The sequence below is a fragment of the Nipponia nippon genome, unplaced genomic scaffold (genome assembly GCF_047370975.1).
Source record: "Nipponia nippon isolate SJK-2023a ecotype South Korea unplaced genomic scaffold, ASM4737097v1 scaffold_23, whole genome shotgun sequence".
Classification (NCBI taxonomy): domain Eukaryota; kingdom Metazoa; phylum Chordata; class Aves; order Pelecaniformes; family Threskiornithidae; genus Nipponia; species Nipponia nippon.
The window spans coordinates 4,287,655-4,299,910 of NW_028262340.1; the positions used below are offsets into that span (position 1 = coordinate 4,287,655).

Here is a 12,256-nt window from a genome sequence, read left to right on the forward strand (position 1 = left end):
CAGCATGCAGATAGGCAGCTCCTCTGACTCAGTGTGGATGATTGTGCGGGGGGGAAAAACACATGCGGCGGCGACAGTTCCGATCAGCATTCCCCCCCGTTTCCCGAGCAGCACAGCGAAGGGGCCCACCGGGACACGGGGCACACGAGAAAGCGGTACTTACACCCAACCACGCAGGATGCTCCAGGGGCAGGAGGCACAGGTTCACTCACGCAGAAGCCTTGTGTGAGAGAATGAGAGCATTCAGAGAAACAGTGGTTGGATTTCTGCTGGGTGTTCTGGGTGGCACGGCGGCATACACAGCAGCAGTTCGCGGGAATAATTTTGACCTGGCTCATGTTAGGGACTGACCCTCCCAAATCGCTCTGTGTGCCACCAGGACCGTCACTGCCATAGAAAAGTTAACATCATAACCAAACTGAGTCGCCACCAGCTCTTCCCTTCTTAGTTATGGTAACGAACCTCTGTGCTTCTGCAATGATTCCTTTAGTTGTATCAGTCCAGCCTTGATAGAAATAAAATAAACGTGCCCCCCACATCTACAGATCCTGCAAAACTAACATTATCTATTACGGTATTTTACTGGAAGATCAGCCTTAAAATCCCGCAGCATTTTTCAGCTACAGACCCCAATACAAACAGCAGAAAAGTCTTCACCTGGTTAAAAGGTCTGATCAAACCTATGACACAGCACTGAATTCCCCCCGCCCAAGACCCCAGCCATCATACCTGTACAGAGCCACGCGAGGCTGCTGGCGCTTCAGATGACATCCTTAGGAGCGTTCCTCTCCCACAGCCAAGAAACGACCTTTCAGACTGTGAGGTTCAGATTTCAGATTTGTTTTTTGAAACAAAGCACTATCTCCAGGAGCACCTGCTTTCCTTGGTTTTGATTAACTAGAACTAGCCATTGCTCTGTATTAAATTAAGAGCACAAATTTGAATGAAGACCATAAAGTTATTTAACGAGTCAGATAAGAACGTGCCGTGCTGCAGTACAGCAGGTGGGAGGGGAAGATTCTTATACAGAAATGTGAGCATTGATATCCCCTCTGCATTTCCTCCCCAGTTCCTAACAAAGCTTTAGAGCAAAGTCTTGACATGTTACAGTTAGCGTATTATCATGCTCAACATCTGGCACAGATGTGCTACATAACTGGATAAAATACGCATTTATTTCCAGACTGCACTGTGGAGCTGGCTATTAAAACTGAAGCACAGCCCGCTCTATTTATTCCAAAATAATTAGGAGCGTACTATTCTTTAGCACCCGAGACATCCAACAACTCATACTGCAGTTAGAGCCCCACGCCAGCACGCTGCTGCCTCGTTGCACCTCGACTGCCAGCGCACCCGCTGTGCGGTCAGCTAACTTCAGTAACGCCGAACGAACAGTAAACGCTGGACATGCTATTATCTGCTACAGAAATTTGGAGCAGTCTGGGTTTTTTTGACCTCTCACAGCACATCACTTAAGAAGCCTGTTCATATCCAGCCATCGGACTGGTGCTGCCATCAGACTGCCTATGGAGAGCTAAGATTGTCAGAGGAACCCCAGGGAGGAAGGATAAGTTCTCTGACTTTCCTGGAAAGCCACCCAAAATGTTGAATGGTCTTCCAAAAAGCCACCAGAGACCAAATATTTCAACTCAGCAGTTTTTATTTATATAACACAAGGTCTTACGCTGCCATGGCTTTCACACGGCTGCCTCCATTCAGTACATAAACTATATACTGCATAACGATACAGAAAGTTCAGTAAAATGTCAGCTTGTGAGTAGAAAATGTTAATCTTCTGATTGCAAGAGAAGCAGCATGTATCAGCATTCCACCAGAAAAAAAAAAAAACCAAAAAACACCACGCCAAGTAACACAATGGCTGAGTCGAGAATAGTACTAATTAAAAACAGCATCAAGCAGCAAGTTGCTGGACAATAACATTAAAAACCATTTTTCCTGTAATTTACAAATATGCAAAGTATCAGGTTACTTAAAATTAAGAAGCATTTTGCTTACTAACATGAAACATTACTAATTTGTAATGTATCATAATTAACCAGGTATACAGGTTTCTGCGTCCCTGTGGTTTTTATGGCACATGGTGCCAGTCTGGGTAGGTCACGCCTTGGACAGTCAGAGGGAAGAAGGGCGATAGACAGAACCGTTCCTGAAGAGGGCTCTCAGGAACGGCTGTATTCCACTCTCCCCTTCATAATTTGCCACTCAACAACCTTGGTTTAACCACAAGATGGACATATTTAAAAAACATAACAAAAAACACAGATACAATGTGTATCAACAAATCAACTGCTTCTGGCCTGCAAGTGCAAGAAACATCTTTGCATTCTGAGCACAATGAAATTCCAGGACCAGAACCAATTACTACAGCAATTGGTTTTGCATATTTAAAATCTGTTACAGTATCTACAGTAAAAAAACCAAACCATCTTACAGAGTGAGAGGGAATGAAAGGGGAACAGTCTTACCAAATAAGTCTTATTCTATATTTTTGGATGCTGCTATGGTTTGATGAAGCTGAAGGGGACAGGAAAACGTTAGTAAGAAGGAAGATGAAGCAACAGCTTTACAGAGAAAAATATTAAGGAATCCTCAGGAACAGTACTGGCAGCAGTCCAGGCATGACTACAGCTGTTTTACTGAACGCTCAGAACTATTGCTGTCTGAGGACAAAAGGCACAACATCATAAATCCTCCTTGTCAGTGTTGTACAGAGATAGCCCAAGACAGGTTACCAGCCAAGGTTAACGTTTCAGAGCAGCATCAACAGCGTGGCCATCCACGTTCTGACAACTGCATTTTTCAGCAAATGCCAGACACGCAACTCGCATGTAGCTTTGGAGCGGCGTCAGGCCTCTCATCCTGAGAAAGGATTGCACTCCTAGCTCCTCTTATTTCTGGGAGCTGAGCAGCTTACTAAGCACTTGTGGTACATATTGGAGGATTACCTTGTCTCAGAGAGGTAAGCATAAGTGGGAGGGGTATGGAAAGCATCGTTAAAGAAGTGCACCAATAAAACCAAATTAAAGTCAGCTAAACCTAGCTTCGTACTAGATTTATAATCCAACATTTTCCACAGATCTGCATGGTAGGATTTAGCAAAGAGGCTTAGTTAAGAGCTAAGAACAGCCTTGACAATGCATTTCAGTCGTCACAAATAAGCCTCGCACCGTTGCAAAGGCAGCACCCCCTTATCTTTCGCAAGCCCCCAAGAGTCCTCCCTCCCTATGCCTGATAATACACTAAGCCATCTCAAAACTGAAGCTAACGGGAGGAGTAAGGTCACATTCGGTTCTCAACAACTGCAGCAATTCGGGGTGTGCCTGAGTCGCCACACGACTCCAAAGGAAAAATCCTGCTCTGAAGCTGCAGCCTCTTCTGTCCAGCACCCAGAGCCTCTTCGGCATTCTGCAGGGCAGATGGGACCCGAGGCTGCCTCTCTAAGAGCAGCACACTGTCATGTCTAGACCAGAATTTGTTGTGAGCATAGCACATCTGGTATCCAGCCTCCAGCTGGAGCCTGGTACTTCCAAGGAATAAGGAGGAGCCCTCGGAAGGCACCTATGGCAGCTATAGAGTGCAAACACTGTCCCTCAAGCTTCTCACGTGCCTGGCTGCCCTCGGCATCTGCCTCATATACCTGGGTTCTGAGACTTGTACGTTAGTATCTCTGCAGCCAGCCTTTGGGGATCCAGAAGCCGAGGGAAACGGCTCATCACAGCATCGACTAAATGGGGATGGAATATGCCGCACAGCTTGACATGCACATTGGCCCGCTCCTCCGCAAACTGGTCAGAGACAGCCCACTGGCAGGAGTCCCCGTATGCTGGCCCTGGGGCTCTCTGTACCGAACGAGGATCTCGCACACTGGTAGATCGCACTGGAGGAGCTGGCATCTGGTACGGTTCAGACCAGTACTCGCGAGAATGGGGTGGAGGGGTGTTATACTCATTGGGCAGACTGTATTGCCCAGCATTACCTGGGTGTACAGGTACTCCATAGCCTGAGAAAGAGTGAGGTGGCCCTGAGTGAGATATCTCAGGGCTGTACTGCAAGAAGCTAGCACCAGAGGAAGATGATTTATGGGAACCATGCTTGTAAGAGACCAGACCATTTTGCTCTAAGCTGGGAGAATGTGGGTAGACAGGTCTCCGCCTACCACAGGTGCAGACTGCCACCTGATCAGCAGGGGAATGATCACAGTGACTGGTACATCTGTAAGGCCACATGTCAGACAGCTGGTTCTCCAAAGACCCAATGCCTGAGTCAAGATGCTCCTGAGAGATATAAGACAGAGAGTCCATATGAGGCTGCTGGTACCTGTCAGAGGACCTGTGGCTCCCACTGTTAGGAGGGACGCTGCCTGACACACAGCCTTTGACCTGAAGCGGAAGATCGCTGGGCTTTGCTTTGTGGGTCAAGCTTTTCCTCTCTGCAGAGACCTTCTGCAAAGAGCTTTTATCACTCTCTGCGGGCACAGAGCACAAGAGCTCTGCCTGGGAACCTCTTTTGCCCTTTTTCTCCTCCTTAGCACTGGTACTTCTGGTAGGAGACAACCTTGCATTGGCTCGGAGTTCATCAGCTAATGAGCGCTGGGGCTGATTGATCCTTTCAGGGTGGTAGAATTTACACTTAATTCCATAAGTGCATTTCTTCCCTGCAAGGAAAGGCAGAGCATGGAATCAGCATGGAATGACCAGCTGAATTTTACTACATGCACGAGTTACACTCACATGGACACCTCAGTCTTCATGTTTAGAAGGCAAGTCTTACCATAAGGGCACTGTTGTTTCTTGTGTTCTGGCACCACAGGTTTCTTTCTGAGAAAGTTATCCAGGCTGGGGCCATGTCGCCCTAAGGGATCATCTGGAGGCATAAACCTAAAGAAAAAGAAATCTCAATCAGGAGCAGTTCACTTTCTTGGGTCAGGGTTTCATTTCTTCTAGAAGTCTCCCATTTCATTGAAGGTTAAAAGCTATCCGAGCCCTAAAAAGCTTTCCCATTTCACCGCAGTGACAGCTCTCCCGTCACCTAGTGAAGACGGCCATGAAGTGCTTCACTTCAGGCACAGAAGAGGTTTTGTGCTCTGTTGCTGACCAGAATTAGTACTTGCTGCTGGGCCTGCTACTGATCGCCCTGTGAGGAAATCAAGTCCTGGAGCTCTCCTAGGAACTCCACTACAGCAGAACTCCTAGCTCCAAACCATGAACAGCTATTAAGATGACTCCAATTCCTTATGCCTTTGTACCAAACCACAGCTTGGCAGTTCTTCCCACCACACTTCCTTCTACCTAAAAATATCTCTACAAGATTTTTTTTTTTCCATTCTGTACCACCACCATTTTGCTCTTTTCATGCATCACTTGCCATTGCTTCATTAAAACAAGACAGCATGCTCACACGGATCTTTTTTAAAAGCAAAGGAAGAACGGGAACATACTTGTCGTTAACAAAGGAATACATCAGCAGACGCTCCTCAATGAATTTCTTCCACTCAGGACGCTCATTTTGCAGGTCCCGATAAGTATCGTTAGAAACCACAATGCCATCAGACTCATGTGCCAGTTTCACAATGAATCGATCATCGTAACAGACAACACGCTTGCCTCCAACCCGCCTGGAAGGAGTGAACACCAGAATTTTCTTCTTTTCAAGGTCACGGAGAATGTACTGGTCTGGAACAAACACAACTGTGAACACACTTACACAGCCCAAAGGCCTTCGGAAAGATAAAGTAACATTATAAAAAAACCAGCAAAATTCATGTAAAGTCATTTCATCTTTCCACAACCCAGCCTGTGTTCTCATCTCTTTTCTTATACCATCCACCAGGCTGTCAGAGGCGGATTCCTAGCCACGGTGCCTGCATGGCACCCAAGAACACGCAGAGCACACGACAGCGGCTGCCGTAATACAGCAAGTCCCATCCACATAATCCTCTGCATGCATCAAAGTGCGATTTGCATTTAAGGCTGGCAGGCTAGTATCTTTTGTAATGCCAGTTATGTAGAAATCTCAGCTGTTTACCACCTCAGAGCAAACTCCCCTCAATTTGAATAATTCTGACTAAACTCCCATCAAGCTTTAACTTTTAGCATGCAGAAATTCTGTACAGTCTACAGTGTCAAATATGTTACAGTCGAATACATAGCATGAAGACATGTCCCTGAAAGAGGAAAAAAAATGCAAGTAATAAAAGAGAAGAAGTTAGGAAGCAGAATTGTTCTCCGAATTATTCCAACTGATCCAGGCAAGAACTTGCTTAGGGGAGAAGTTAATGACTAATTCTCACTGGTCAGCTCAGCTCACTGGATCTCCTACTACCTACATCTTCCATTCACAAGTTAATTACTAACCAGCCAGAACTTTGCAAGCTCATTAAGTGACAAAGCAGTAAGCCTGAAAAGCTACTTTTGGTTTTCGTATTTCCACACCTGTTATAAGTACGTCTGGTCGTGGCTGCTCCTTCCTCCAAGATGGCACAAAGACTGTAATATCCTTGTGTCCCCTGTCCCAAAACCACTGGACAGCCAGAAGGATGCCTCGGCAGGAGAACACTTCTTTATTTCCATGGCTGCATCAAAGAAGAAAATTGAGAATTTCAATATTCAGGGTATGTACAGACTAGTCAGGCAATACAGTAAGCAAATGGATCCAGCAATTCAGACAACCTTTAGCGAAGAAGTGTTAGAGCAGCACAATCAGTATTCACTGCTCATCTCGTGTAAACAGCAGCACTAGGATCTTCACAGAGTTACTGCTGCTTTTAGCACCTCAGTATATGTACAATAAATACCCAAATCCTCGGCGGGAGGGAGAAAGCAGCTGTAGCTGAAGCAAAGGCTGTTTCAGAGCAGCTGCAACAACTCTGGACTCTAGATCTTTATTTTTAGCCCTGAGTACAATGTGATCTTGAACACCCTTTGTCCTATTCTGCCAGCTAGCACCCACGGCTAACCTCTGCCAGTGTAAACTGTACCCTCACTAGGTGTTTTGCTTGTGAAGTTAAGGAAAACAAGACATTTTATGCACTCAAGGACATCACCACTGAGGAAAGATGCTTCTTCATTATATCATGGCCCAAAAAGTCAGTTGCAAATGCACTCTTTGCACAAAATAGCAATGTCTCCTGTTAACAGGATCCGTACTGAATGTCTTCACAGCACTTGGCAGTTTGAGAACAAAGTTTGACAACAGCATCAGAAGCTACGTACCAATGCAAAAAGCTGCTTCTTAATTATTCATTAGGTCATATCAATAAGTTTCCAGAACTTCTAAGAGCAAACTACCACTCCTGTTCTTGCAAGTGCCAGTATTTACAATGTAATCAGCTCTTCTGTTGCTCCTGGTTCTGGCAAACTTTCACCATTTCTGTATTACAGCCCAATTTGTCATTCTGGGGATCTAATACCCAAGCATCATCCTGAACCGCAGGCTAAGATGCACTATACTGAAGATAACTGGTCTCATAATTTGGCAAGATTTCCCCCACCTGGGCACTACCCCATCCCAAGTCTTACTCTTCCCATCTCCACTTAAATGACATTTCAACTCCCACCACCACTCGGCATGCTGGTGAACTCCTCCATAAAGTAACTACTGAAGAGCTTACAGCCCAACAGAGGCATTGCTAAGAAGTGCTGCTACTGTAGTACAACCATACCACTGGAAAGAAACTTTATTTCTCCTCCTGTCCTCACCCTTCTCTGAAGCTATTAAGAAAACTGAAGAGTTGGACCAAAATAATTGTTCTATAAGAACCATACATTTAACACCAAAACTAACACCTAAGGAGACACCTAACACATCTTCATTAGAATCCCAAACTACAGAAAGGCTGACATTAACAATCAGAAGAAAGATGCTCTAAAAATCTTCTCCAATGCCAGACTGGTTTTGCTAGAGACAGCCAGACACAGGTTACTGCAGTCTTTTAGAGATAAATAAGAAAAGCAGAGATTTTTCTTGAGTCCCTGCTACCAACCTCAAATCTACAGAAGGTAGCTAAGTGGGCTGATCTGATTTGGCAGCAGCCAAGAAAAAATTCCCTTAGAAGGAAGTAAAAGCTAATTTCCACTATGATTTGCATATGTTTGTCAAGAGCTGTTCAGGGAGGCCGCTGTACACACTGCAAATGAATCAGCAGGGAACATCACACCATCAATACAGGAAGTTTCAGAATGGAATTCCCCTTCTAGCAAATTGCTTAAAAAAGCCAGACTGCTTTTTTTCTCATGTCAAACTCTGTCCTATCGGCAACGCTATTACCGCCTGGCCTGCCCTGAGTCAGATTTGCTGTGGTCTCTCCTGTGCTTTTTGGGATAACTTTCAGGGGTAAGAGGCTCCTCATTCAGAAAAACACAACCAATTCCGTTGTCTAAGCCTGAGCACTTAATCTAAGGTAAACTTCACTACAAGAGCCACACTTATCAGCCCAGGCCTCACAATGGGCCCTTTTCTTCAAGTGACTGCACAGCTGCTGGGGAGCCGCAGCAGCAGGACTGCTCTCCCGCAGACGCCCAGGTCGCATCTTTTACTCTCCGGCCCCGCTCGATTGCCATCAGAATTCCTTATTTGCCCTGAGACTCCCAGGCTCCATTTGTCGGTCGCACAGCGGACTGTACCCCATCTTTTCTCAGTCCTGTTCTCAGAACTGTCAACCACAGCTTAGAGAAAACCACACCTGCAAGCCTATCTCCACTCAGCACTTTCACCTTAAACAAAGGCTACAGTAACGCACGCAGCAGCTCTGCTGTTTTTTTTTATAAAAAAAGTCTGCGTACACAAACACACATTACAAGATCTATTAAGCTAAAACACAGTGAAGGAGGCTTGCTTTTGAACTGCAATGACAAAACCCAATGCGGAAGCCTGGTGCATTAAGTTAACAGAGCCCAGGCCCCCCCGCACAGAGGTGGGGAGCACAGCACTGCTGGGGCAGGCAACGCTCACCATCGTGGGGAACAAAAGCCAAGGTGAAAGTAGGGACATCAGGCCAATAAATACCCAGCTCAGAGATTCTGGGTGCTCTGTAGGTATTAGGGCTCCTGCGCTCCCAAGTTACTGCTCCAACCCAAGCGGCTTCACAGGCTGCCTGCGGTTGCAGTACCTGGCAGGACCTGCGCCATCAGCACCAGAACACGTGAGATGCTGAGGGTGAGTCACAGCCCTGCCTTGGTGACACCATGTACTGGAGTGCCCTTCTGGCATCCCATCCGTTCTCTACGCTGGACGGAAATTTAACCGAAATACAATTTGGAGACTGGTCTCCAATGCAGGAGACAGCTCCGTATTCTAAAGTCTTCTTTAATTAAAGCTGTAATTATTTGTTGAGCAATTTCCTGCTACAGAAACTTACATAAAGCCATTAGGTAAGAGGACAACGTATCGTCAGTTCTCCTCCTCCTAAGCTAGAAACTAGAAGTAAATGTCTTCATTGCCCAGGAAGCACGCCCGCTCTTGTCAGAACCCTGTGACCACTGGTTATGGGCCGGCAGAGACCACGGGCAGGAGAGGCCATCGAGGCAGAGCGCATCTGCAAACACGATGCTCATCCTTGTGAGAGCTATGCCTACTGGTGAGGTGCCTTCGAAAATATTACTAGCCACTACCAGGGCATCCAGCGGTAGCTGTTTGCCGTGAGAAACCCCCAGAGTTTTTCTGGCTCCAAGCGCTTGGCACACCTCATAGCCAGAGCTCACGCAAAACCAGCACCTCACCGGGCCACCGCAGCGAGCACCGACAGCCCCGGAGAGGCCGCCGTGCCCACCCAGAAACCCCAAACGCACCTCATGGCCACGTTGCTGCCATCGATAACGATGGGCTTCAGGTTCTCGCTCTCCGTCTCCTCCGGGGCCGGCACGGGCGCGGGGGTCTTGTTGGCGGCCCCCCCCCGCGGGACCAGCGGGGCCTCCTTGGCCTCCGGCGGGGCCTCGGTGCTCTCCCGCTCGGCCGGGCCGTGCTTCACCAGCTCCCCCAGCACGGTGTTGGTGTCGGCGTTCAGGCCGAGCTTCTGCAGCACGACGTGGATCTCCTCCGAGGAGTAGCCCAGCTTGCGGAAGAAATCCACCTTCAGCTGCATCTCGGCGCTGTCGCAGGGCTCCCGCCCGGGGCTCCCCGCCTCCTCGGGCGGCTCCGCGCCGGGCAGGCCGCCCGGGCCGAGGCAGCGGCTCTCGCACGGGTCTCTGGCGCTCATCCTCTCTCCGAGCCGGGACGCCGGCGGCCTGGCGGCCGGGAGCGCCTCAGGCCAGGCCGGGACGGAGAAGACGCTGCCCGCGCTCATGGCTCCCGGCGGGGGACTCCCGGCCTCCGCTCACGCCCCGGACCTGCGGGCCAAGACGGGCGTTAGCCGCGGGCCCCGGCACGCCTCCGCACCCCCCCCCCCCCCGCCCCCGCGCTCCCGGCCCGGCCTCCGCGGGGCCCCGCCAGGCCCGGGCCGCCCGCCGCGAAGCCGCCCTTCCGCCCCCTCTCTTACCGGCCTGCCGCCGACGGGCCGCCGCTGCGTCTCCATGGGGCCGAAGCGGGCCGGGCGGCGGCCGCCGCTTTATACCGGGGCTCCGGCAGCGCCGCGCCAAGGCGGAAGGGCAGAGCGGGCGGGGCGGAGCGGCCGCCGCTTCCCGGTCCGCCCCGCGCCCCGCCCGGCCGCGGCCCCGGGGCGGGGAGGCGGCGCGGCCCGGCCCGGCCCGGCCCGGCCCGGCCCGGCCCCGGTGTTGCGGCCTCGCGGCCTCGCCTCGGGCCCTGCCGCCGGGCCTGCCGCTCCCCGGGCTGCGGCCGGGCCTGCCCCGCCGGACGAGCGGAGCGGAGCGGGGCCGGAGCTTGGCCTCCCAGCCCCCGCCCCGGCCCCGGCTGTTCCCTTTGGTCCCCTTCCAGCCCCGCCGTTGCCTCACAGAATCACAGAATCATTAAGGTTGGAAAAGACCTGTAAGATCATCGAGTCCAACCATTAACCCAGCACTGCCAAGGCCACCACTAACCCATGTCCCTCAGCACCACATCTCCCCGGCTTTTAAATACCCCCAGGGATGGGGACTCAGCCCCTGCCCTGGGCAGCCTGGGCCAGGGCCTGACAGCCCTTTCGGTGAAGAAGTTTTTCCCAATATCCAACCTAAACCTGCCCTGGCGCAGCTTGAGGCCGTTTCCCCTCGTCCATTTCCCCTCCTTGCGGAATAACCCCGGCAGATGTAGAGACAGGTCCCTGCTGCAAACACCTGGTTTTTATGCAAATCGTGTTGCAATGCAGGCAGATTTGCCCCGACAAGCGTGCTCGTTAGGTAAACGCTCCCTTCTGCTTCCTGGTCTCTGCAGGGACAGCCCATGCTCCCCGCGCTGTGATCTGTGGCCCTTTGACCTGGCCAGCCAGGGCTGTGAGCGGAGTAGGAGAGGTGGCAAAACCCCGAGTTAGCAAAGGCAGGCGAATCCTGGATCAAAGAGGTCGATGTGGTAGAGAAGCTGGTTCCTCAGAGGGTTTTCCAGCTTGTCTTTGGCTGCTGTTACTCTGAGGTTGAAAACATTAAAACTCCAGTTCTGCCTCTTTTTTACTTCCCCCCACCATCAGAGGTGGATGTCAAATGGTAATTGAGTCCCAGAGCTCCGAAACGAGTGCTCAGTGCTTCCCAAGAGAGAGCACATCTCCTGTATGGGGTGTAAGGCAATATCAACCATGTTAAAGCCCAGGCTTTGGCCTAAGAGCTGTCAGAGAACATCGCTCCAGCCCTGGCGCACTCAGTGCCCAGTGGGAAAGCAGAGGAGACGCGCGAGCTGAAACTGGAAAGGGAGGGAAACGGCACAGAGGGCAGGGGACGGTGGGTTGTATTAGGTGCAAGGACAATCCTGCAGTCACCGAGGAGTCGCTGAGAATGCACCACTGCTGTTTAAGCCAAGCCTAAGCTGTAGGCAGCTTTAGGCAGAAGGAGCGCGTGAATGCACAGCCACAAGCTTCGGGCACATCATAGAATCATAGAATCATAGAAGCGTTAAGGTTGGAAAAGACCCTTAAGATCATTGAGTCCAACCGTTAACCCAGCACTGCCAAGGCCACCACTAACCCCTGTCCCTCAGCACCACATCTCCCCGGCTTTTAAATACCCCTAGGGATGGGGACTCCACCACTGCCCTGGGCAGCCTGGGCCAGGGCCTGACTGCCCTTTCCATGAAGAAGTTTTTCCTAAATATCCAACCTAAACCTCCCCTGGCGCAGCTTGAGGCCATCTCCTCTCGTCCTACCACTTGTTATTGGGGA

At 50.3% G+C, this 12,256-nt stretch overlaps 1 protein-coding gene across 1 annotated transcript; it reads right to left on the reverse strand.

Moving 5' to 3' along the window:
- Window positions 1-1,642: 1,642 nt before the first annotated feature.
- Window positions 1,643-10,645, reverse strand: ZC3H12A (zinc finger CCCH-type containing 12A). Its single transcript, XM_087760638.1, has 6 exons — window positions 10,493-10,645; window positions 9,807-10,343; window positions 6,453-6,592; window positions 5,459-5,693; window positions 4,792-4,898; window positions 1,643-4,675 (listed from the first exon to the last, which is right to left on the reverse strand). The coding sequence occupies exons 2-6, from the start codon at window positions 10,298-10,300 to the stop codon at window positions 3,651-3,653; spliced, it is 2,001 nt and encodes a 666-aa protein (XP_087616764.1). The 5' UTR covers window positions 10,301-10,343; window positions 10,493-10,645; the 3' UTR covers window positions 1,643-3,650.
- Between the last annotated feature and the right edge of the window lie 1,611 nt (window positions 10,646-12,256).

Bases quoted from the DNA above. Each gene is read 5' to 3' on its own strand.
- ZC3H12A (XM_087760638.1), bottom strand. From the start codon at position 10,300: ATGAGCGCGGGCAGCGTCTTCTCCGTCCCGGCCTGGCCTGAGGCGCTC. The intron at 4,899-5,458 runs GTATGTTCCCGT...CTTTTTCTTTAG, and splicing joins TATTCCTTTGTTAACGACAA to GTTTATGCCTCCAGATGATC. The intron at 4,676-4,791 runs GTAAGACTTGCC...CTTTCCTTGCAG, and splicing joins GAAACAACAGTGCCCTTATG to GGAAGAAATGCACTTATGGA.